The sequence below is a fragment of the Lissotriton vulgaris genome, chromosome 4_1, assembly GCF_964263255.1.
Source record: "Lissotriton vulgaris chromosome 4_1, aLisVul1.2, whole genome shotgun sequence".
Classification (NCBI taxonomy): domain Eukaryota; kingdom Metazoa; phylum Chordata; class Amphibia; order Caudata; family Salamandridae; genus Lissotriton; species Lissotriton vulgaris.
The window spans coordinates 1,938,681,793-1,938,708,561 of record NC_141691.1 but is presented as its reverse complement, the minus strand read 5'-3'; the positions used below and the strand labels follow the sequence as shown (position 1 = coordinate 1,938,708,561).

The window sequence follows — 26,769 nt, the reverse complement described above, 5'->3', positions numbered from 1 at the left end:
AGTAAGAAGAGGTGGGCCCTGGAAAAAGCCAAGACCACAGTGACCAGATACCAGCAAATTACTACTTGCGAAGGGCTCCAACGGTACCTTATGTCTAATCCAAGCTGTTATGCCCGAATGTTACTGACCCAATTCAGGCTTGGCACCTTTTTTCGTCTGATCACTTTCCCAGACTGTAATACCTGGTCAACTGAAAACTCAACATGCCCATGTGACAACACCTCCTTTCAATCAATCATCCATTGTGTCCTCTTTTGTAAATTTTATCAGATACCAAGGAGGGCTTTCGTGAAACCTATTTTAAAGGAGTGGGGTATCCATACTTGTAAATTAGCATTTATTAGATTGCAACAATTAGAAAGTGACCCTGGAATCTATGCAGTATCTAGCTTTTTTGTCATTAGGGTTCGTACTTCAATGAAATAACCACGATAACTAACCCTATTTTAGAACTTCTTTTATTGAATTAATACGTTTTTAATTTACTTGATCTGATAATCAGATCAGTACAGTCAAATTAGATTTTATCTTTGTGAATTTTAAAATTGTACAATCCATTTAATGTTTATGGCACTTTATAATGACTGCTTTTATGATTTTGTTTTTAAAAAAAACGAATAAAGTTTTTCTGAAACTGAAACAGATTAGTCTTGTTATGCAAAACTCCGGGAATTACGGCAATTTGCCATTTTGCATAATTAGGTACAATTCGTGGTAAAACTTTACAATGTTGTGCAGAGAAACAATTAACTGGCATTCGAAAATACTGCTTTGCTTGATGATGTGTATTTAGTTTTTGAGACCTATTGTAACATCATGCATCAGAGTGCCCTTTAACTAATCAGGCACTACTACTGGTTATAGTACTATCAGCAAGGTCAAAATGCATGCAGTTGGATGTGAATCTATGATGCTCCGACAATTTATGTGACACTGCATACTCTCACACATAATCCATCATATTTTCAATTTATCATTGAAAAATATATTTTCACTTTTTCTTCTTTAGGAAATAGTGCAGATCTGCGACTAGTGAAAACGTTTATTGAATTGGGGCTTCCTGAAGGAAAACTGGACTTCCTAATGTCTGAAAGAAACCAGGTGTGTGTGAGTGGCACTGACATAAATGTGGCTACAAATAGAGAGTAGCTGAACATATACTGGTATGAATACGATTCAATGTTTCCTTAAAATACTTTAAGAAAAATACGTAGAGGCAGTCTTGTACTATTAAAAGGCCTATTCCTGAAGGTAAACTTACATGTCTAAATTTACATATGTGCGAATCTACTAGTAGTAGTAACTTTGCACAATCTTGTAGTTCTTCATTTCTGAGTGTAAAGTTTCTCCTAAGTGTGGACTTACATGTCTGCAACCACTGGTGGACCCTTCTTCACCAGTGTTTCCCAGTTTAAGGTTACTACTAGCAAGTTGACATGTAGGTGGACAGCTCTGCCAGAGTAGTGGAGATCCCTTAATGGCAAAAATAAAGATATTTTAATGTAAAATATTAGTGTATAATTTTTAATTATGTAATGTTGGGTGTTATTTTAAGTCACGGGGTCCATTGTTTATGATGGGAGTGTGTTGCTGTAGTTCTGAGTGGGTGTGTGTGGTGCTGACCTACTCCAAGGCTGAGCTGAAGTAAATTTACTAGTGATTTGTGGCCTTAGTGTCTGTAGTAACTTTAGAAGTGCAGTTTGTAAATAGCAATGGATTTCCTCTTTTTTGTATGGATGTTTTTATATCCATGCCCCTAACCAAACCCCTTTCAAACCCTCTCTAAACCCTTCCTATTTAGTTGTTAGTATACCACATTTTCTAGCCACCCCCTTCCTTCCTTCCCTCCCACAAAAAATACTAATAAATCATAGACCTTCATGTGCAGACTTCTCTCCGCATGTGGCAGACACCTTGGCACAGAAAAGATGGAGCTCTACACACATAATGGAGTGAATAGCATGTTTTTAAACATGAATAGTACTTCACATACAACAAACTACAGTTTGTGAATCGGTTTCATAAACGTTTTCCCACATTTTGAGTTGTTACTAATTGATGCCACAAAAGACATGAATTACAAAACCACAGGTATATTTCTCCAACATTAGTGTTCTATAGTATAAAAGACCATGATCAGAGCCCGAAGATAAACATGGGAGAATTCGACTGGACATTATAGACCCTGTTTCACTGCAAATACTATATTTCTAACAAAAGGAGAAAGGCTCAGATGGAAACTTAGGCAATATTTAATCTGTGTATCAAAACATGTGCCCATTTATCAGACTTACCATGTGTGGTGTTCAAAGCTCCAAAGTTTTTCTCTCTGAATATTAAGTGCAATATCTACTGTACCACTCTTTTAACTTCATTCCATGTCAAAATATTTTGTTGGAGGGAATTGAAAATGGAGAAGTAAAAATTTCTATATTTGGAAACTCAAGGTAATAATCTAGTGATCATAGGCATAGAGCCTGGTCTGTATAGGATCAGTCAATGTTCTTGAACTTCTGTAACAGTGCTGAATGAACCTGGATTACAAGGGAAACAGAGGTCTGGACCTCAGCTAAGTCTCAGCTCCTGGATGGCAATAGCATTTTAATTACTATATCCAATAGCATTTTAATTACCAATCTATGTAATAGGCCTACTCCATCGAGTCTTCCCCCCTACTTCCTGACTCTACCCGTAAAACTCTGGTTCAGGCCCTGGAGCTAAGCCGCCTGGACTATTGTAATGGTCTGCTGATTTTGGCCAATGACACCTTACTCAGCAGACTACAAGTAGTCCAAAATATAGCTGCACAGCAGGTCCTGAATGCGCCACTCAGGACATCTTCCCATCCCCTGCTTGTAAAGCTCCATTGGCTTCCCATCCGCAAACGGATCAAGTTTAAAAGTGTTATATCATCCATAAAGCACTCCAGAACCTGGGCCCTTCCTATCTTGCGTAGAAATGCATACCCTATGCACTCTTGCGACCTCTGCGCTCCAGCGGTAAACATTTTTTGGAAGTACCCAGTATAGAAAGGGCGAGATTAGGAGGGAAGGCTCTCTCCTATCTTGTTCCGCGTCTCTGGAACGAGCCCCCCCTTTCTCTTAGACGGTGTTCAGAACATTTAAGATTCAAGAAACTGCGTAAAGCCTTCTTGTTTGGTATTTGCTAAGCCTGCCAGGAACCACTGCCTCTCCTCATAGTGCTATATAAATAAATAAATAAATTATATAAATGAGTATCTGTGAAGAATCCATGGCTCACGCTAGATAGCTTTCCATAAGCAACGAAGAGTTCCTCAGAAAAACTTGCAAGTTATATGTATTTGGAAACAACACTGTTGTGAGAAAATGAAATATTTCATAAATAAATTCAAATAAAAAGATTCAATTATTAATAAAATGGCACCAAATTGGAGAGAATGTAATGTAGCAATTATGAGTTATTTAAAAAACAAAAACATTCTTAAGGAAACAATGGGAAAACATGAATCAGTGTAATCCAAGGTGATGCAATCCACCAACAGTGCAATGCTACATAATATGTTTTTCTCCCTTGTTAAAACTTAGGGAGGACGGGTCTTAGGCACAATTTGTGGTTGGTGCTTGAATGGCAATGAGGTTTTCTCATGGACAGGTAGTTGGTTCATCCCACAAGGCCACATCTCAGTGAAAGAGCTTTGTCACCATGTTCTGATCTTCCAGATATTAAACATTTCTAAGTAGTATTCACGGCCCAGAATTAAACAAAGCCACCAGAGACCTGGGGACAATGTACCCAGATCAGATCCAGGGGCATTCTACCCGGCCCACTGCTTCCAACATGGTGAAAATATCAATGTTACATTTTTATGTCTTGGGTATTTTCTCGAGCATGTTGGGGTGGCTGGTGTGGGCGGGGATGGGGCTGGCATATTCACTAGCATACACACAGAACCTGCACAGAGCAAAAATATATTCTGAAATATTAGTACACAATTTAACTTTTCCCAAAAAGCACATACAATGGAGGAGGTCACATCACAACTACTCTTCCCCTAACTCTATGGCCCTTCAGGGTGAACTGCCCAGGCTTCCTCCCCTCCGTCTGTTGATATAGAATATGAGGGGCCTTAACAACCTTTGCAAGATACAGCAGACCTTGATGTACCTTGACCACCACAAAAATGATATTGCCCTCCTACAGGAGACACGTATCTCACCACACACAAAAAAATATCTAATATTCAAAGGAGTGGTCAACGCTCCTACTCTAATTATTTGTCATAAACTGGAGGTAGCGCCATGGTGTTGAGGAGAGGATTGGCCTTCTCATTACTGCATGAGGCAAACAACACTAGGGGCAGATATAACATCCTTCAGATAGTGGTGGGGAAAAGCACATCACCTTATGGTCCCAACACTGACAATCTCAACTATATATGCTTCTTCTGAATAATTGCCAAGTCCTATCACCTCAAACAGTGTTATGGGTGGGCAATCTTCATCTTGTGCTGAACATATGGCTCAATTGTTTCAACACTGCAACACACATACACATCAAGCAGGAGCGACAGTGCTCACTCACATCATGACCATGCACAACCTGAGGAATATTTGAGGAACTTGCTTCCCAACCCAGATGGAGAGCTCACATATCTCCACTATCCATGGGTCCTAGACGCATTTGGACTATTGGATGGGCACACTGGACATTAGCTGTTGGACAAAAGAGATATAAGACATGCTGCGTTCCCTATCGACCACTCACCAGTCAAGTTAACTATCATCACACAAGAATCCAGGCACCGTGCCTGCTTTTAGTGCCTATCCCCACAGTCCTTGCTTGACATCGCTTTGCAGAAGAGGTGAACATCAAAATCCTGGGCTATTTTTAAAACAATTAAGGCTCAGTATATTCACCCGGAATACTGTGGGAAGTGTTCAAGGCCTACAAGTGCAATATCTGTATAGCGAAATAGCATGGGGTCATGCACTTCGCAGTAGTCTAGACCACCTTGAGACTGAACTTAAAGATTTAGAATAGAAATATTCCAATGCACCTACCTCTGCGATTCTCGCAGCCATCCGCCCGAAACACATCAAGTTCATAGACTCAGAGCTTGTTGAGAACTACTCTGACCTGTATACTTCACGGGTCACTTGTCAGAGCATCAAATATACTCACTACTTTGATCGGGTGACCCTGGTCCGGATTGACAAACAGCGCAATCAATTTTTAGAGAAGCTCTTCACCCTAGAGAAGGTACAGATGGCAATAGCTGGACCTAGGTGGGTGGATTTCCTGTGGAATTCAATAAGATATATTTGTCGCTCCCCACTTCACGTCTAATACAAATTTATACTGACCAACTGGAGAGAGGGATGCTAACCCCCTCCCTGAACGAATCCATACTCATTAACCTGCCTAAGCTGGGTAAACTAGTGCTACCTAAAAACCCATAATGGCTCCTATCATTAATAAATATTAATGCTAAAATTGTAGCCAAGGTACTAGCCAACAGATTGACTCTGCAATGCCCTACCTGGTCCTTCCAGACCAGGCGGCTTACATTCCCAGCTAATCTATAGCACACAGCTTGAGAACCAGTTCAAGGAGGTGGTAGCCATCTTCCTAGACACGTGCAACTCCTTGGATTTACTAGAATGACAGTACCTATTTGCGGTCTAGCTGTGTATTGGTATCCCACAATCATTCGCAACTGGGTGAAGCTATTGTATGCATTGCCAATATCCCATATACAAATGGGAGGCCAGCTCTCAAAACTCCTCTCTATAGGATGAGGCACCAGGCAGGGCTGCCCACTGTTGCCTATTCTCTATGCCCTCAACTCAAAGCCACTGGCATGTGCAACTCAACACTATATTTCTCAGATATGGGGCAAAATCTGAGCCCTGTAATACGAGAGTTCACACTGTTCAAGGCAGTTGCAGGAGTTGTGACAAAGCCACAATTTTCTACAGTGTAAACTGACCAAAACATTCGACTTTCCACCTAGGATGTGCACCCTGTTAAATACCTAGGGATTTGGATTCACTGTGACAGACAGTGTAATCAGGGAAAATGATGGCACGGCTATATACAGCATTTAGGAGCAGACCGTCGCTGGGCATGGCTACCACTTTCACTGATGGGGATGATAGCACTAATCAAAATAGTTGTATTACCCTTGCTCCATTACTTGCTCCATAATATCCTCATACCGTTGACTCAACATTTCTTTAAGACCTTTAATTTACACCTGAGCACATTAGCTTGGGTGGACTGACAACCCAGGGTACGGTGGGAAACTCTCACATTGATATATGAGAGGGGCAGCCTCTCCTCCTCAGACTTCATGCTCTAGTACCTCTGTGCCCAAGCACATTTTGCATATTTCTGGTATAACCCCCCCCGAAATGATGCATAATGCATTTGAAACAATGCATTTCAGACCCTGCTTGAGGTGCTTCTGGGCCAATCCCTGAGAGAGGGTAGGAGCGAACTTCTGGCAAGCTTGTCAGTGGTGTACTAGGATACTAATGCAGCTGGTGGATGAGACACAGAAGCGGGAAGGTTTGTCTCGTTCTGTGGGATAAATGTGTGTGATGGACCATGATAATCCCACCCTTGGATACGTTGGGAGGCAGCTGCATAACCCTGAATATACTGATTTAGACTATTTATGGGTAATTATTTACACTATTCTTCCACACTGTAACTTTATATTTTCTTTTTTCATTTCTTTTTGTTCTTTTCAAGATGTAGTATTACGAAAGGGCAAAAAAAACAATAGAACATTAATGGTATGTAGAGTCATGGGCAGATGAGAACTAATGAGGCAAAATTTTGACTACAAGTGTACTCACTGGAAAAACCACAGCTTTTTAAAAATAAGTTCTCTAATACAGTCTTAATTATAATCATAAAAGTGGTGCTGGTTTGTTTTATTTTGGAAGCTCTTAAATGCTGTTGAATTTGGTAAGCATTATGAGCCTGACTCTCAACGGGATTGCCGGAAAGTGGGGTTCTGTTGCAGGAACCCCACACTATTGGATGGCTTTTGATACAACTTTGACTGCTAACCAGGTTGCCAGCACCAGGGTTCTTTCCCTAAAACTATACCACAATTGGCACAACTTCAGTTACCCCTGTAAGTCCCAAGTAAATGGCACCCCGGTACCTATGCCATGGGTACTGAAGAGGGTCCTCTTGAGCTGTTGCACAGGTTGTCTCACCACAGGGACCCATCACCAAGGCTCTGCACTCTGCAGGAGCCATACCTCAGATACACTGCATGGGATATCGTAAGTCACCCCTTCTACAGGACTTTAGCCCTAAGGCATGGTGCACTATATCCTATGTGTGGGAATATTAGCATAAGCAGATATGCCCCTAACCTATCCAATCGATTCTAATATGTGGTAAGTACACAGGAAACCATCAAAATTACATGGGCTGGATACTTGTCACTACAAGTTTGCTAGCTCCATGATGGCTTCACTGATTTTTAAGGTGTTTGGTACCCAACATCATGACTTAATAAATGCTAATTGAAGCCAGTGTTGGATGTATTAATTCATTCACACAGGACACTGACTTGTTGTTGCCAGCCTGCCACTACCAGACATGCTTCTGACCTCACTGCGTAAGAGTCAGTGCTCTCATAGGACAAAGACATAGCCTGTTCTGGGTGGAGGTGCTCCTCCAGGATAGTCTTCTTGGGCGGGAAGCTTCAAAGGCAATGCCGCCTTTGAACTCCAACCCAGGAACGTTCAGATAGTGGGGAAGGACAAGCCCATTTTCCTGCCCCAATTTTGGTGTTAGGAAAGACGGGTAAATGAATTAGATTAGGAAGGACTTATCCTACATCACCCCTATGGTGGGGTAGGTGAGGTGAACCCCTCTCCTGAAATTCCATCATCTTGGATGGTGGGAAAACCTTCCATTAGGGCTAGAATTGTTCCTCTTCCCACAGGAAGTGGTCACTGGAGGGTGTAGACACCCTAAAGGTAAGTAGCCCATTGGCTACTACCTGTCCTCCCTTGTAATGCCTCTAAATTCAGTATTTAGTTGGCACCCCAATACTTGAACATGGATTCGATGGACAAGAGAAGACCAGGACAAAGAAGACCCGCTACTCAAGAACTGAAGCCCTGCTGCAGAAGGAAAAGGCGCCAAACCCTGCCTGCGGCTCCCAGGACTCGACAATTGCTGCTGCTGTGTTGTCTTGAAACCTTAAAGGACTCCAAAAACCACAGAGCACCTCTAGCATTTGAGAAATTGCAGTAAATCTCCCTTGGAGTGAAGGTGTCACTCCCCTTCACACTGCAGGCACCGATCCCATGTAGTTCGGTTTCTCAATGTGCTGTTCCCCAACGACCTCAATGCACCTCCAAAGTGAGAAAAGGTACAATAGCTCTGGAGCATTAGATCTGTATCACCATCAAGTATGGAACTCCAGTACCTACTGGAGCCATGGCGTACCAATACCCATTTTACTGGATTCTCAACTAAAAAACCAAGAAGAAGAGTCCACTCTGGACTCCCAAAGCACCAGAAGCAAGCACTCGACAAGGGACATCGAGACACCCAAGACCCACTTCCTGAGTGGCCTAGCTGTCTCGAGATCGTCTCTCCAAGTTGCCTGCTCCTGGCTGCGAGGACACCAAGATGCACAACACCCTGCTGACCAATATGCTCTGCACTCGGGCCCCAGCACTGGCAAATCAGTCATGCACCTGTGGTCCCCAAGGCCTTGCAACCTCCTCCCTCAAACCTGATCCACTAGGTTTACCTTTAAGTCCCTCTGTGCAGTGATTTTTCAAGTGCCTCACTTTGGCTTTGCACACCAGCTTCCAAGACCTCTGCACCTCTGCTCCCAGCCAATCTGGGATGCCCCCAAAGTTCTCCTGCTGGAACTTTGGACCTGGCCCAACATCGATCTAAAACATGAAGGTGAACTTCATGAAAGCATTTCCTGAATTTCTATGCATTTTTCTGCTTTTCCCCATTGTTCCTTAATTGCGTTTAAAAGTGATTTATTTATCGAATTTGCTAAATCTCATCTCTTACATTAGAACTGTGTCCTTGGTCTTAAATATTTTATAGAATTCAATGTTTTGACCAGTTCATCTCAGATTTATTCTTAAGTGCTTGTCTCATTTATTTTCTTCTGTGAGAACAAAAAAAAAGGCTTAACCCTACCATCTGTTAAGTCTAACTTCTCGCCCACACTACCATAAAAAGAGAGTTAGGGGCATATTAACAAGGCGGCACTATAAACTATTGCCGCTTTTGTGACCGTTTTCGGACGAAAAACGGTGATAATTGTATCGCCTTATCAGCAAAGACACGCTATCGCGTGTTTTGCTGACTTAGCGCCCTTTTCCAGCACGCCTAACTTTGCATTGCTAATGAGATGCAAAGTTGGCTTGGCTGTGAAACCAACGAACGTTGCAAAAAAAAGAAAAAAAAGGGTGTGGCCTCAGAGCAACTCTCTGCAACGCAGCACTGTGGTGCTTACTGTATATACCTGGTGGGCTAGTTGGGCCACAGAGACCCTCAGGATTCAAGGGAACTTAATCCCCCATCTTAAAGCATGCCACAGGCGTGTTTACACAGTTGTCACATCAGGCCCCACCCCCTCCCTGCACCACTGTGCAACAGGCCCTCTGGCAGGTTGTAAGTTGGGGGATTAAGTCCCCTTGAATCCTGAGGGTCCCTTGGGTCCAATTAGCCCACCAGGTACGTCCAGTAAGCGCAACAGAGCTGTGTTGCAGAAAGGTGTAAAAAGGGGTGCGGCCTTGGACTACCTCTCTGCAAACCACCTCTGTGGCACCTGGGAGGTACCTGGTGGGTTAGTTGGAACCCAGGAACTCTAAGGATTCAAGGGGAATTAATCCCCCAACTTAAAACCTGCCAGGGGCGTGTTTGCCCAGTGGTGAAGGGAGTGGGTGGGACTGATGTGACATGTGTGTACTTATCCAATAACTCCGCCAAAACTCAAGCACTTATAAATTCACCATGCACTCTCCTTGCAGTACTCTTATCATTCAGTCAGTACCCATGCACTCATGCAATGACCTATGCACAAACTCATACACTGCTGTTATACCCTGAGCACTTCCCATGCAGTCCAGCCATCGCCCTGTCAGTACCCATGCACTCCTTCAATCACCCAGTCAGCACCATGTACTTTTCCAATCACTCCAACAAAACCCAAGCACTTATAAATTCACCATGCACTCTCCTTGCAGTACTCTAATCTTACAGTCAGTACCCATGTACTCATGGAATGGTCCAGGTACTAAAACATGCACTGCTACAATCCTCTAAGCACTTCCCATGCCGACATCTAACCAACTACACACTACTGATTCACTCCTCCAATTACCCACATAGTCGCCATGCACTCCAGAAAGCCCTCTGTCACTACTCATGCGCTCCTCCAATCACTATTTACTTATCCAATCACTCCGACAAAACCCAAATAGTTATAAAATCACCATGCACTGTCCTTGCAGCACTCTAATCATCCAGTCACTGCCCATGTACTCATGCAATGACCCAGTCACTAACACATGCACTGCTGCTATCCATTGAGGACTACCTATGCAGTCCAGTTATCTCCCTGGTACCACCTATGCAGTCCTCCAATCACCCAGCCAGTCCTATGTACTTATCTAATCACTGAGACAAAACCCAAGCACTTATAAATTCCCCATGCACTCTCCTCGCTGTACTCAAATCATCCAGTCACTACCTATGTAGACATGCAATGATACAGGCACTAACACATGCACTGCTACAATCCCTGTGTACTACCCATGCAGCCCTCTAACCACCTACACACTTCTCATTCGTTCCTTCAGTTCCCCTGGTAGTACCCATGCAGTCCAGAAATCACCCTGTCACTCCCCTTGCAGTCTACCAGTCACCCTGGCACTACCATGTACTAATCCAAACACTCGTCCAATACCCAAACACTGATAAATACACCCACTCTCCTTGCAGTACTCTAATTATCTACTCAGTTCCCATGAACTCATGCAATGACTCATTCACTAACGCATGCACTGCTGCAATACCTTGAGGACTACCTATGCAGAATAGTAATCTCCCTGGTACTACCTATGCAGTCCTTTAATCACCCAACCAATCCTATCAGCTTATCCGATCACTGTGCCAAACCCAAGCACTTATAAAATCACCATGCACTCTCCTTGTAGCACTCTAATCATCCAGTCGCTACTCATGTACTCATGCAATGACCCAGACATTAACTCATTGCAAAATACAGAGGAGGTAATGATAATCACAGGGGTACCCCAACGCATAGTGTTCCCTAGTGTATATAGGTGTTTTCACTGTATTCTAGCCCCTTCGATGCTCATGACGAGCTCAGCTCGTCATGAGGCACGGTGCTCGTGTGCTCATGACGAGCTGAGATAGTCATGACCACACCCAGTTCTATCATGGCCCAGCACAGGAGAAGAATATCTCAAGCATCGATGAGGTTAAGTGTGTTATAGCATAGCACTGGCTCTAGGCCTGGTTAGTCCGAATCAGTTACCACCAGTACCCATCAGCAAAAAGTTGGGCGCACAGGAGGACTTTCTGCTCCTCTGTTGGTTCTTTCTGCACATCTCTTCTTGTTCCTGCACCTTTCTTCATATTTCTGGACTTCTGTTGCCTCTTTCTGCATTTGTCTTGCTTCTTTCTGTGCTTTTCTCCCTCTTTCTTTACATGTCCTACCTCTGTAGCCATAGTTAGAAATAGCATTTAAAAAAGCTTAGAAATTCACTGAAAAAAACATAGGTTTCAAAGACGTTAAAGTTATAAATTAACGTTTAAAAAACCTTTGAAATTCACTGAAAAAACCATAGGTTTCAGGGACGTTATAGTTAGAAATTAGCGTTAAAAAACGTAGAAATTCACTTAAAAACCATAGGTTTTAGGGACGTTATACTTAGTTGGAGATTTCCAACTAAGGGGTTTTAAATGATTGTTTTTACTATAACGTCCCTGAAACCTATGTTTTTTCAGTGAATATATATATATGCATATATATATATATATATATATATATATATATAAACATCCAAAGTTTTCGAGCGCGCTGCAACTCTTCCTCAGCATGCGCAGGAACACACAAATACATATATATTTATTATGTATGTATTTCTCTCTCTCACACACACACACAGCTAGATCCAGCTACAGCCGAAATCCCTGAACGGATTTACATCAAATTTCGCAGAAAGCTAGATCTTGGTCCTAAAAGTGTGCTTTTTGTATTTTAGTGCAAATTCATTTCAAATGATCATCAGTAGTGACAGATCTCATCCAGCGATCTAATTGGCTCACACCAACTCAACCAGGAAGTGGCGGCAGCCATCTTAGTCCTATTTTTTAAAATTAAATAAAAATACATACCCTGAATTCCGAGGTTTCGGGGCCTGACGTGTTCTTTTTAATAATATTTTGAAGCAAATTTCCAAAATTTCCAGAGGTTCTGTGAATCTGCAGTAAAATGAAAAAAATAAAGCGAAAGTTCCCCGCCTGTGTCTATTGAAAAACCCGTCCGCGCTGGGCCAGGGCCGGAAGAGGCATGGGGTTTGTTTTAGGGGTAGGGAGAGGGTGTGCCTGGTCCCCCTCTCCAAGCTTTCACGTCACCCTGGGAAAAGCAATCCCTGTGTCTGGTATTTTACCCGGAAGCAAGGGCACAACCCCCCCTATCCGAGCCTCCAGGAGGCTCTAGAGACCCCTTTCTCTGGGGCCAATATGTTAATTAAATGGGAATACCCGGGTACTCCTCTTCCCTGAGTTGGTAAGTTAAATAAAGGGGAGAAGGGCAGAGCCGGACTGGGTACCAAAACCCGCCATGACAAACTGCTTGGCCAGCCCCCCTGGGGTATAAAGGGGGTGCGGCTGAACTGTTTGTAACAAAAACAGCCCTCAGGGGCCTAAAACTGTCCCCCCCCCCCCACTCTGGTGGCCCACAGGTAAAACGCCTGGTGCCTGCTACAGCCAGTCCAGCCCTGGAAAAGGGCAGCAGCACAGCCCTAGGTCTTCCCTTCTGGCTCAATAATAATATTACCCCATCAATAAAAAATAAATGCCAGCTTCTGCACATCCCCATGAAATTGGGCCACTTACAGGGAGCCGGCAGGGCCATGGGGTGTCTAGAGCTGCTAATGTATTATTAACTGCTCCTTCACAAGTTCCCCATAATGCATTGGAGGGGCATTTCGATATATTTTCTTTGTGGTGATGTCCCTAGAAGGGGCAGGGGCATTGCCATTTTTTTTTAATGTTGTGGGAGGCTGTAGGATGTTTTGAAGCCCCTAGCAACAGTAGAAGCAAATGACAAGTCTCCTGAGTCATTAAAACCATGACCCCAGGAACACTTACCATATTTTTCAAAAGCATTTCCCAGGCTGGAGCTATTGCTGCATATCTTGGATTGCAGTGCCACCTAGGGGCTGGTTGTATCGTTGCAGTTTGTGACATTTTACTTTTAGCTCCACTCTAAATGTTAGATGTGCTATCAATACATCAAATTACATGATAATACGAAATGGGGTGCCACTGCACACTTTGCCATTTCATTACCTATTCTATATTGTAATGTGTTTACTGCGTCAATACAGAATAAAATAAAAATATAACATTACTTTAACCTTCTTATTTTTCAGTGAATATATATATATATATATATATATATATATCAAACCCTGATGCCTCAGATCTATAGAGACGCACTCCACAAGGTAGCAGGTTTCAAACCTTTTATTTTCACGAAGCTGCGCATTACAACTGTTCCAATTAAAGTTCCGACGCGTTTCGCAGCTCACGCTGCTTCTTCCTGGGATGGCAAACAAAAATGACTGGTACCTGCAGCCATTATTAATCCAACGCGCATGCACTCTCTGGTGAGTTGCATGCTGGTGGTTGCAGTATGCTGGTTACCCCTTCAATGGAGTCCGTCATTTTTGCTTCAATATTTCTGCCTTGATTCTATTTTCACAGCCCTCCAGTGGGCTACAGGCGTAATGTTCAGCTTCAAATTAACAGCTTCCTAGCGACGCATGTAGGCTGTCTGATGGCAGCCCAGCAGTCCCGCTTCCATATTTCACGGCGGGTGGTTCATCTCCCGCGGATGAGGCGTACCGCGATAAACATCAAACCCTGATGCCTCAGATCTATAGAGACGCACTCCACAAGGTAGCAGGTTTCAAACCTTTTATTTTCACGAAGCTGCGCATTACAACTGTTCCAATTAAAGTTCCGACGCGTTTCGCAGCTCACGCTGCTTCTTCCTGGGATGGCAAACAAAAATGACTGGTACCTGCAGCCATTATTAATCCAACGCGCATGCACTCTCTGGTGAGTTGCATGCTGGTGGTTGCAGTATGCTGTTTACCCCTTCAATGGAGTCCGTCATTTTTGCTTCAATATTTCTGCCTTGATTCTATTTTCACAGCCCTCCAGTGGGCTACAGGCGTAATGTTCAGCTTCAAATTAACAGCTTCCTAGCGCCGCATGTAGGCTGTCTGATGGCAGCCCAGCAGTCCCGCTTCCATATTTCACGGCGGGTGGTTCATCTCCCACGGATGAGGCGTACCGCGTTAAACATCAAAACCTGATGCCTCAGATCTATAGAGACGCACTCCACAAGGTATCAGGTTTCAAACCTTTTATTTTCACGAAGCTGCGCATTACAACTGTTCTAATTAAAGTTCTGACGCGTTTCGCAGCTCACGCTGCTTCTTCCTGGGATGGCAAACAAAAATGACTGGTACCTGCAGCCATTATTAATCCAACGCGCATGCACTCTCTGGTGAGTTGCATGCTGGTGGTTGCAGTATGCTGTTTACCCCTTCAATGGAGTCCGTCATTTTTGCTTCAATATTTCTGCCTTGATTCTATTTTCACAGCCCTCCAGTGGGCTACAGGCGTAATGTTCAGCTTCAAATTAACAGCTTCCTAGCGCCGCATGTAGGCTGTCTGATGGCAGCCCAGCAGTCCCGCTTCCATATTTCACGGCGGGTGGTTCATCTCCCGCGGATGAGGCGTACCGCGTTAAACATCAAACCCTGATGCCTCAGATCTATAGAGACGCACTCCACAAGGTAGCTGTTAATTTGAAGCTGAACATTACGCCTGTAGCCCACTGGAGGGCTGTGAAAATAGAATCAAGGCAGAAATATTGAAGCAAAAATGACGGACTCCATTGAAGGGGTAAACAGCATACTGCAACCACCAGCATGCAACTCACCAGAGAGTGCATGCGCGTTGGATTAATAATGGCTGCAGGTACCAGTCATTTTTGTTTGCCATCCCAGGAAGAAGCAGCGTGAGCTGCGAAACGCGTCGGAACTTTAATTGGAACAGTTGTAATGCGCAGCTTCGTGAAAATAAAAGGTTTGAAACCTGATACCTTGTGGAGTGCGTCTCTATAGATCTGAGGCATCAGGGTTTGATGTTTAACGCGGTACGCCTCATCCGCGGGAGATGAACCACCCGCCGTGAAATATGGAAGCGAGACTACTGGGCTGCCATCAGACAGCCTACATGCGGCGCTAGGAAGCTGTTAATTTGAAGCTGAACATTACGCCTGTAGCCCACTGGAGGGCTGTGAAAATAGAATCAAGGCAGAAATATTGAAGCAAAAATGACGGACTCCATTGAAGGGGTAAACAGCATACTGCAACCACCAGCATGCAACTCACCAGAGAGTGCATGCGCGTTGGATTAATAATGGCTGCAGGTACCAGTCATTTTTGTTTGCCATCCCAGGAAGAAGCAGCGTGAGCTGCGAAACGCGTCGGAACTTTAATTGGAACAGTTGTAATGCGCAGCTTCGTGAAAATAAAAGGTTTGAAACCTGCTACCTTGTGGAGTGCGTCTCTATAGATCTGAGGCATCAGGGTTTGATATATATATATATATATATATATATATATATATATATATATATATATATCCAGTCATACCAAACTTGTAAATTTTGAAGAAGGCGCTGACACCATGAATCTGAATCCAAACTCGATTTATTCGATCAGTATCTGCTTATTTTTTTTATTTTATTTTTTTTTTTTTCTGAATCCAAACTCGATTTATTCGATCAGTATCTGCTTAGACGCGTTTCGGCGTTGCCGCCTTGTTCACTACATCTGCATTTACTTTTCAGTTCTACATATATACAAGAAACGAGTAATGGGCATGTCTATCAATTAACATACAGGCTCAAACCAGATGTTGCCATGGTTACAATGAGGCTCACCTGTATGTTGAGAAGGTCTTTTTTCAGTGTTTAGACATGAGACACATTTAAACTTCAGAAAAGGTATTGAATAAAACATGATCTAACGTCTTAAATCACCATACCATGTGTTCAAAAATAATAATAGCAACCTATTAGTAATGTAGCATGTTAAAATTTCACAGCTAACATTTTAGGTACATAACAATGCAGGTGATTCTCTTGTGAGAAAGACAAAAAAGAAAATCTCATGTGTTCATTAGCATACTTTGCTACTGCTTTCCCGTGTGCTTGCCATGGATGTTCCTAATAAAAGGACCTGACTTGGTAGGCCCCATGGTTTGCCTGTGTTACACTTGTGTGGTTCACCCAAACATGCCTCCATAGTGTTTGTGTCTGCTCGTCAACCAGGTAAGCAGCAACGTGTTACAGAACAAAAATTAGCGCTGTAAATCGTGCGCGCGTTACGGAAGTTTCCGTAAATGTATGTGTTTACATCCCAAAACTGTAGCTTTGGTTCGCGCGTCCGAGTGTCGTAAGGTGTTGCCCGAGTAGGCCTGACTGCTTGTGCGATATTTATTATGCTTCACCCAAAATTTCAAATGGTGTTTGTGTCTGCTTATCAACCTAGTTGATTGAGTCGCATTGCAGATTGAGATTCATCGCTGTCAGAGGTGCGCGCGTTTGAGATGTTTCTGTGACTGCTTGTGTGATTGCATCCCGACTGCTGATGCTAATGTTAGCGCGTCCGAGTTTTGTGGAGTGCTGCCCAAGTGGGCCTGACTGGTTATGCGATAATTAATGTGGCACTGACAGTGACTGACCATAAATGTTTGGGTAGGACGTATTTAGACTGAACTGCTATGTAGTCAGAGACGTTTAGTGTGTTAAAAACGTCCCACGTTTGGGAATGTGGCTTTGCGTTATGCTAGCGCGTATGTCTTTTAAGGAACATCATAAGAAAAATATCTCTCTAAGTAGAGTGGATGGACGGGGGTACATGAGACAAAAGGCTAATAAAACCGTGAAGTGTAAAAATAGTGACTAAGTGCTGTGTGATCTATCTTCATTTGTGTTGCAAATGTGCCCAAGTAGTGCCCATAGGTAACCCGTGAATTCTGTTGTAGGTGAACTGCAGATGTTATACGAATGGTACTGAGGAAAGAGGGATACTCCATAGAGGTATCTAAGTAACCTGGTTATAGGTGAACACTTAGGGCCTCGTCCGCATTCAGGCCGAACGGGATCTTGGAGTTGAGGAGTATAATATACCTTGACTCCAAGCGGCGTAAAGCTAGGGGGCGGTTTCCTCCTCTTATATTTTTCGGAATGCTATCAACCACAAAGTACTGGATGTTTTTAGCATTCCCATTATGGCACTCATGTATGTGTCTGGCAACAGGGTAGGTAGGATCATTATTAGCGATTGCTCGCAGATGTTGTAAGATCCGTACGTGTGCTGGGTGAATCGTGGACCCTACGTATTTTTTACCACATGTGCATGTTAGCACATAGACTGCGAAGTCTGTTTTGCATGTAAATGCGTCTCTCAGAACATATGGTTTAATCCTAAAGGGGACTTGTATTGTAGTGGTGTTTACCCCATGGGTGCAGGCTTTACATTTTGAGCACTTTTTGAAGCCCCTTTGTGGATCCAACCAATTTTTGGTTTTTCTAACAGCTGGCGCATTACATACCAGTTCTTGTCTCATAGACTTAGCTTTCCTGAATGTTATGGATGGGCTCGTGCCCACTGATTCACCTATGCTGGGGTCTCCCCGAACTAACGGCCAGTGTCTGGTCAGGATTTTACGTAGGTTACTATGATATCTATTGTAACCTGTTATTAGTCTCGGGGGATCTTTACTGTTCGGCTCAGTGGTAGGTTTAGTTGTGGTCACAGGGAAAATTAAATCTTTCCTGTTTTTTCCACTGCATTTTTCCTCAGCCCTTTTGCAAGTGCTGTTGGTATACCCTCTTTTTCTTAGCCTGTTAAACAGTTCTTGTTTGGCATTGGAGAGTCCCTCATTGGTGCTACAGTTACGTGTCATTCTTAAACACTCTGCATAGGGAATCGATTGTTTTAGTGGTGTTGGATGGAAGCTATGTGCATGTAACAGGGCATTCCCCGCAGTTGGTTTTCTGTAGGTGCGTGTCTGTATTTTGTTATCTTGTACATACAGTTCTAAGTCAAGGAATTGGATCTTTTCCGCGCTCGTGTTACATGTAAATTTTAAATTCAGTACATTTTCATTGAGAGCCAGTGCAAACCTTTCTGCTTCTTCAACACTTCCCTGCCATAAAATGAAAATGTCGTCAATATATCTTTTATACATCACAACATTGTTTGCCATAATGTCACCGTGTTGGACTTTCAGGACCTGCTCCTCCCACCAGCCCATGTGTAGATTCGCATAGCTGGGGGAGAAGCAAGTACCCATGGCTGATCCTTGGAGCTGTTTATAATGCAGTCTGTCAAAAATAAAGATGTTGTTTGTCAGACACCACTCTGTCATTTCCAATATCATCTGTGTGTGCTGATACAGTTCCATGGGTCTGTTACCAAGGTAGAATTTCATGGCATTGAGGCCATCTCGGTGCCTAATGCTGGTGTAAAGTGGCTGGACATCCAGTGTCATGAACCTGTATTTGTCATGCCAGTCAACATCAAAGATCTTCGCCAGAAAGTCACTAGTGCCTCTGATGTAGGCAGGGAGTTTTTTGACCTCAGGTTGAAGAAAAGAATCGATAAAAATACTCGTTTTCTCAAAGAGGCTGCCAATTGCAGATATTATCGGCCTGCCTGGTGGTATTTGTTCATTCTTGTGAACCTTGGGTATTAAGTACAGTTGAGGTGTCATTGGATAATCATTCTTCAGATAATTGAATTCCTCTTTGCTGATGAGTCCCATTCCTTTCCATCTGTACAACTCGTTGTGATACTTTTCTTGTACGCCTACGTTGTGAGTAGGGCTCACCCTCATGTAGCAATCCTTATCTTGGAGTTGTGTTAGGGCTTCATGGTTGTACATTTGTAGGGGCCACAGTACCACATTACCCCCCTTGTCTGACCATCTGACTACCACATCTGATCTTGATTTGATTTTTGTCATTAGGTTGTTGTATTTCCTTCTGTGGTCCTGGTTTTCCTGCCAGTATTCTTTTGTACTCTGTATGGACAGATTCTTTAGGTCTTTAATAACATTGTCTGAGAACAGGTCTAGGTTATCTTTTCCCATTACTGGCATGAATTGGGATTTAGGTTTAAAATTAGTTTTGATTGATGCAAAAAATGTCCATTTCTAATGAGGATGCTACTCCGCTAGGTGTTATGCCTTCACCTGTGTTGTCTTGTTCCAAGTCTATTAAGTCTTGCAGAGCTTCCATATTTCTCACTGTTAATTGTTGTGCATTCTCGCAAAGCCCAGTTGCAGGGTTTGGTCGTTTTTTAGCATTTAAGAAGTATTTTTGCAATTTTAATTTTCGTACATATTGAAACAGATCGATACGGGTTTGGGCATAATCAAAGTTAGTGTTTGAACAGTAAGATAATCCCAGAGCTAGAATTTCAAGTTCTTGTGAGTTAAGCTCCATGTCCGTTAGGTTAATGACTGTGTTATCTATTTCATTTTGTTCTTCCATTATCGCCGTCTGTGTCTTCTGTTTTGTGTTTTGTTCTGTTTCTGATTTTGGCCTTGTTTTTCTCCACCGTCTGTTTTTTCTTCTCCTGCTTTTGGTTGTTGTTTTTGCTTTTTGTTGTTCACTTTCCCTTTGTCCGTTCCCAAATCTTGTTTTGATGGGAAACGAGGCCTCAGTGTTCTGAGGCGCTGCACTCTTAAAAAAGCCAGTTCCTGTGCGGGTGTTGGTGGAGGGACAGTGCCTGCCTCCCCAGCTGTTTCATACTCAGAACTTAATTCGTTCTCACTTTGTTCTACTGTTGTATTGACCCCATTTGTTTGTGGTTTCGGGGGCGATTGCCTTCTTATTTGATCATATTTTTTAGCAAACGTATATATTCTCCCGCTTAAATAGTCATTGCGATCTCGTTGGAATTTAGTTGCTTTGCGTTCCTTGATTTCTGTTTCTAGTTTCAAAACTCTTTCCTTGATTTCGTTTAGACTCTTGGTAATCTCCTCTTGGTTTGGTTTTTGTTCAAGTTGTTGCATTATTTCCTTAATGCGATTCAACATTTTTTGTCTGTCACTGTCTGCGAACTGGATTAGAATTCTCAGCATGTTTTCTGAAGATTTCGCACTATTGTCTGCCCACATTTGTAACATTTCTGGATCTGGGTCCTCATAAGTTGGGGCTACTAGGATTCTGAGCCCTCTTGGAATTCTTCCAACCTCTAGGTATCTTGTTAATGATTTAACTTCCCACCATTTGCTGGTCTCTTTTTTGCGCAATTTCTCCAATTCCATGAGTAGTTTCCTTGTTTCATCCAGTACACTAGGTTGTGCTTGAGCGCTGGGAGTTTTTTTGCCGCCTATGCCTTTGTCAGTGTCCGTGAATACATCTACAGCAGCTTCCTCTCTCTCCCTTTCCCATTCGGCAGACATACTGATTGTATTTAGATCACTATTATTAGTTTGCATAGATTCACTGCCCGTATGTGTACTTGCTCATACACCGGGTCTACCTCTCCCATGAACCGTAGACTTATTCACACCCGCTTCCCGTTACTTCCAGCTCACAGCCATCTTACCTAGAAATCTCCGACTACTCTTCAGCCGTCGTGGATCTCCAGTCAGATGGTGTTCCGCTGTTTTGGCAGGTTACTCGGGTTTCCAGGCTCTTGCAGGTTCTGGGGGGCTCTGTGTGTCTTTTTGCGAAGAGATACCAGCCGGTGTCCTCTATTCCACAGAGCAGCCAAAGCTATATATATATATATATGATTTTTCAGTGAATATATATATGTATATATGTATAAGTATGTATATATATATGTATATATATATATATATATATACACACATATATATATATACATATATATATTCAGTGAGAAATCAGAAGGTTAAAGTAATGTTATATTTTTATTTTATTCTGTGTTAACGAAGTAAACACATTACAATATATATATATATAAATATATATATATATTCCTTTTTTTGGGAGGGGTTAATTTTTTTGGGATACAGGGTCTTAGTCGTCGAGTTCTAATATGGCTGCCAAACATCTTTGTTGATGAGAGGCTGACAATCAAATCCAATCTTTTGATCTCTTGGACCCATAGTACAACAGAATCCCTATATATACATACATTTTGAATCCTAATTTCTCAGAAATGAAGGCTTCCCACCAATTGACAAAAAGTACACTTTATATGTATAGATCTAGCTTTCGGGAAAATGAGGTGTAATTCTTTTAAGCAGTTTTTCCTGTATTGCTGTTCAATATTTTTATGGGAAATTGCATGGTGAAAATGTGTTTTGGAACCCTCCTTTTTTCTCTGCCTCCACTTGATGGATCACCCTAAAACTTTTCAGGATTGGAGGTGAGGTGGCTGAACCTTTCTCTTTTAGAAAGTTTCATGAATATTCATCAAACTGCACCGAAGTTAATAGCAAACCGTAAAATCAATTTCCTGTGAAACCCAGGTCTTACATATAACTACACAATGGCATCGGCCACTGTGATATATACACACACAAAGCAAACATAAGGAGACACACACATATATATGTATATATATTTATATCTCCTATTAATATTCTACCAACATTTCAAATGTATTAGTTTTGCAGATTCAGAAATTGATTTCTTAAATATTACAGAAATTATACTATTACATTCACGTTAATTTTATTCTATATTTGCTGTATACACATCATTGTTTATAATACAATTCATTTAAATTCCACTTTCTTCAAAATTATGTTTGCAGAATGATACTTTTGCTGATTTTGATGCAATGACTGATCGGCTTATTGATGAAATTATTCAGCATATTCAATTGTACAATCTCTCAATAGCCAAAATCAGGTAAGTGCAGAAAAATGTTTATTGCCATACCAGCTTCCTTTTTTAGAAAAATATCGAACAAAGTAATTTTTTAGTACATCTATTTGACGATTTTCACATGAGAATTTGACTTATATTATGATTTTCTGATCTTCAGACAGTGCTTATATGTTAGACGGTGACTTATATGCAAGAGTAACCTTTAATGCATTGATTATTTTGTGACCATGTGTCAAGGAAAAGCCCAGAACTAACTAGATTAGTAAGTTTTCTGACTTGTACGAGAGAATCATGAGGATATATCCAAACCCCTGTTGCCACTGGTCAATGGTGGGCTCCGATGAATTGTTGTATGATTTTCATCCACCTGGGCCACAGATATCTCTTGCTCAGTCAGTGTTATGTATCTCTGAGTATTTAGGGCGATATGTACAAGAAAGTGGTGAAACGTGGCGTTAGCCTCCTTGATTTAACGCCACGCCCCATCAGGCTCCGCCACTTCTCAAACGCAAGGTTGCACCATATTTACAAGAATGTGGTGCAGCCTTGCTTTCCACCTAAGATGGCACTACGTTTAGCAAGTTCAAAGCAAATCGAATCAGGTGTTTGTTTAGCGCGACTACTCACTCGTAAGGTTCTCATGGCGCTGGGGGTGGAGGGGTTCACAGGTTCCAATCCATGAAGGAGGGGGTCTTTCAAAGAGCCAGTTTGTGAGGTTTCTTGCGAAGATGGGGAGCGATGTTATCTGTCTCAGGTGGAGCGGAAGGTCGTTCCAGGCTCTGGCCGCGCAGAAGGAGAAGGAGCAGCCTCCGGATCTGGTCTTTCTGGTAAGGGGGATCATGGCGTAGGAGAGCTTGGCTGATCGTAGGGTCCTTTGGGGTGCTTGGAATTTAAGTCGACTGTTCAGGTATGCTGGCCCGGTATTGTTGGAGAGCCTTGTGAGCGTGGATTAGCATCTTGAAGCAACTTAGCACCAATGCAGGCACACTTGTCTGCGTGCAGGGGAGGATTGTTTATATGTAGGACAGTGTCCCATCCTGCACATAAACAATCCTAAAATGCCATTCTGTCACATTTAAGTGTGCTGCTTCATGCAGAAGGCAGCACACTTGAAAAAATCAAAAACGAGGCGAAATAATGCATTTCTCCTTGTTTCACCAACATTAGACCAGGATTTACTTGGTTTTAATTTTGGCAATGCATTCTACGTAGGCCACCCTTGTACATAGGGGGAAGCGTCAAAATGAATGGGTGTTGCGGTGGAACGCCCACCGCAACACCCACTGCCCACCCATTTTAGGTTAAGCATAGCGTGAAAGGGGGCCTTATGTAAAAGGCAGCGTTAAACCAAGTGGCTTAACGCTGCCTTATACTTAAGGTGCCGCCTCTATCGCCATCACAACATCGGTAGAAGTGACTTTGAGGTGGCGAGAGGGGATTGAACACATGCCCCTTAGTCTTATGTATCTCAGGGTGTGAGGATGTGTCTCCTTTTGGCACTGTTACACTGCTTGATATAGAAATGGGTATCACCCACGTACATTTGAAATTGAAGATGTGATCATCTCTGCCAAACCATGTTCTCAGGTTAGAGCCTGCACACATCTTTAACTAATATTGTTAATAAGACTTTGGATTTTGAGTTGTTTTGGTGAGTTGAGTGAGATGAGATGTTCTGTAATGTTGGCTAATGTGTGCTCACTGAATAGTTTGAATCATTATTCCCATTCCTGTAGGATATTTTATAACAAGTTAAGTGGGAGAGAGGAGCACTCTATTCTTAATCTGAGTGTTCTTGATTATACAAGGTAAACCAAGGGTGCAAACTGCTAGACTGTGCTGGCTACACAGTATGTGAACAGCTTGAGGTGAATGTAAGCGAAGCCTACATGCAGGATGCACTGTTCCTAGAGAATATGAATTCTCAACAAATTAAATATAATACCTACTGTAAGAAATGAGTAATCTGTCAACTTCTCTTACGTTTAGTGAATTCATTGTTCAACATAAATTTTCAAGAGAACAATACTATGCTTCTGCTTAGTATTATCATGATACATCACAAACACAATGTGTGTACATCTAATTTTTCATAGTGAGTCTTGTAAAGATCATACATATATTCATATATTTATATACATCGCTATCTTTGAAAAATAATTCTTTATATAGCACAATGACACCAAAGGTTGTGAAGCAGTGTCGCCCGACGCATTTCGGGAACCCCAGTTCCCTTCTTCAGGGGCGAATACCTATTCGATCACAGCTGTAACTAAACGGGCACGCAGGTCGTCACTGTCAGATTTATCGTCTGTGTTGAAACTAGATGTAGTTTCAGCTATATCCAATAAAATTGGAAGGACCGTGTAGGAGATAGAGAGGAGAATCATCGACATTAATTCGATACTTACAGCAAGTTAAGTCTTCCATCTTGACAGATCATCATAGAAATTTCCCGTCAGCCCTGCCATAAGCCACATAACTTTGAACAGTAGGACACCACTGAGTTTCGACGGATATAGCTGAAACTACATCTAGTTTCAACACAGACGATAAATCTGACAATAAATTCACTAAACGTAAGAGAAGTTGACAGATTACTCATTTCTTACAGTAGGTATTATATTTAATTTGTTGAGAATTCATATTCTCTAGGAACAGTGCATCCTGCATGTAGGCTTCGCTTAAATTCACCTCAGGATATTTTGTAACTCCACATGAATTTGACCTGGTGTCTCAACTTGTAGAATAGTACTCTGAAAAGAGAGTTTTGAGACAGCGATGTGTTATGGCACGCGGCCAAGTCCTGTGCCCAACCCTCTTAGCCCGCCAATCCGCTACCTCTCTAATATGGTTTGCTATCTATCTATCTATCTATCTATTGATCTATTTATCTAGTCACTGGAAAAAACAAAAAAAGGTTAAAGGGGTGTTATATTTAGGTAAAAATGTCCTTTAACCACTTGCGTGTGCATGACTGAACCACACTGTCATGAGCCATGGGCGGTGTGTGCTTATGACGGCGTGGTTCCTTCATGTGGCTGCTGCTCCACCCACGCAGCATTAATTCCCTGCCTGTGCGGGCGAATTAATGAGCGGGTGGGGCCGTGACGGAACCACGCCGACATGAGCACACGCCGCCCGTGACTCATGATGGAGTGGTTCCGTCACGAGCACAGAAGCACCGCGCTCACCCCCACAACCTCCGCGCCGCGGCGAAATTCATGTGGCGGCAAAGGGGTTAAAACATACTGTTTGAAATCAACAAGACCACTGAAAATCACCAATTGTAGTTATCTCAAGTAACTATAACTTGTGATGTAAAATAAATATAACTCACGCCCAGCCATATATTCTTTTTCACCAGCTGAAATTGCAGAATTATAGGCGCACTCACAGTTAAAGTTGCCCGTGACCATTTATTTCATCATGCAGACCAGATTTGTTTTGACTCAGAGTTTTTTCATCTTTCTTACAGCCAAATATATACCAAGACTTACAAGTCCTAACAAGTGATATTCACATACCCATCTCACACTACATAGATCCTATGCCTGTTGCAATTAACCTTGCAGAGCTGGAGAAGGTGACAGAGGCTTGTAAAGCAGTCCTGGGTTTTAAAAATGTAACTTCAAAGGCTCCGCCACACTGGATATGAGGGCCAGACTGGCCCTGCCTGCGGAATGTAACCATGAAGGGCAGAAAATTCTCTGGTGTAACAGAGTGCCTTAAGGATATGTTTAATGCTTGAAAGTTGTTTCAAAATGTTCTGCATAGTGCTGGCACACCCATATATTTTCCCTGTAAGGTACTCTATATCCCCAGCATTCTTAAGCCTTATTCCTTGGTATCCACCAATCGAGGTTACTCAGGGGCACCAGTTGTTGACAAGAGCGGGCATGTCTCCATATTGTTCCGCTCTATTTCCATCTTCTTCCCTGTCTCTGCAAGCTCTTGATCAGACTTCCTGTGTCAGGGTGGCTTGTCTACCGGATGCTAAAAGGTGGCTTTCATGATGAAGAGCAGCAGTGTGCTTACACACAAAGCTTTATGGGCATTGTGCTGTCTGTTATGCCTTGTCTCAGAACTTAGAGGATTTCCTTTTGGGGAGGTAATTTAATAATTTGCTCCTCTCCTCTGCATCAGTGTGAACCTCTAAATGTTTGCATATTTCTTTCCTCATGCATGTTTTCAAGGCATTGGTTGTGGAAAAAGGTAGGGCTAGGACCTTTCTCAAGATTTGCCCGGCGCTAACCGCCCTTGTACCATTCAAATTTACCAAGCAATGAGGCAGGCGCCGGAGACCAGAAGGCAGGAAACAGAAGTTTTATTCCGACGGAGCAGAACACATCAGATCAGACAACAAGGTATCATCTCGAGGTGCTCTAGCAGCCTCTCGGAGGCCTGGCCTCTTATACACTGGTTTATGGCATGTGACCTTTCTTTATTATAATCAGAACATTGTGAAGCCCGGAAAAAGACATCCCCGCAATCCTCGTGTCAATCCCACCCCCATATACCTTCACAATAGAGGGCCTCAACCTGCTGATAAGAGGAGG

General features: G+C 42.6%; 1 protein-coding gene across 1 annotated transcript in view; it reads left to right on the top strand.

Moving 5' to 3' along the window:
* The window catches only part of FAM135B (family with sequence similarity 135 member B), an 861,083-nt gene that overhangs the window by 791,567 nt on the left and 42,747 nt on the right, over positions 1-26,769 (top strand). Inside the window, exons 16-17 of the mRNA XM_086966257.1 lie at positions 1,010-1,101; positions 22,134-22,231. Coding sequence (XP_086822383.1) covers positions 1,010-1,101; positions 22,134-22,231 — 190 coding nt within the window. The remainder of the gene's footprint in view (positions 1-1,009; positions 1,102-22,133; positions 22,232-26,769) is intronic.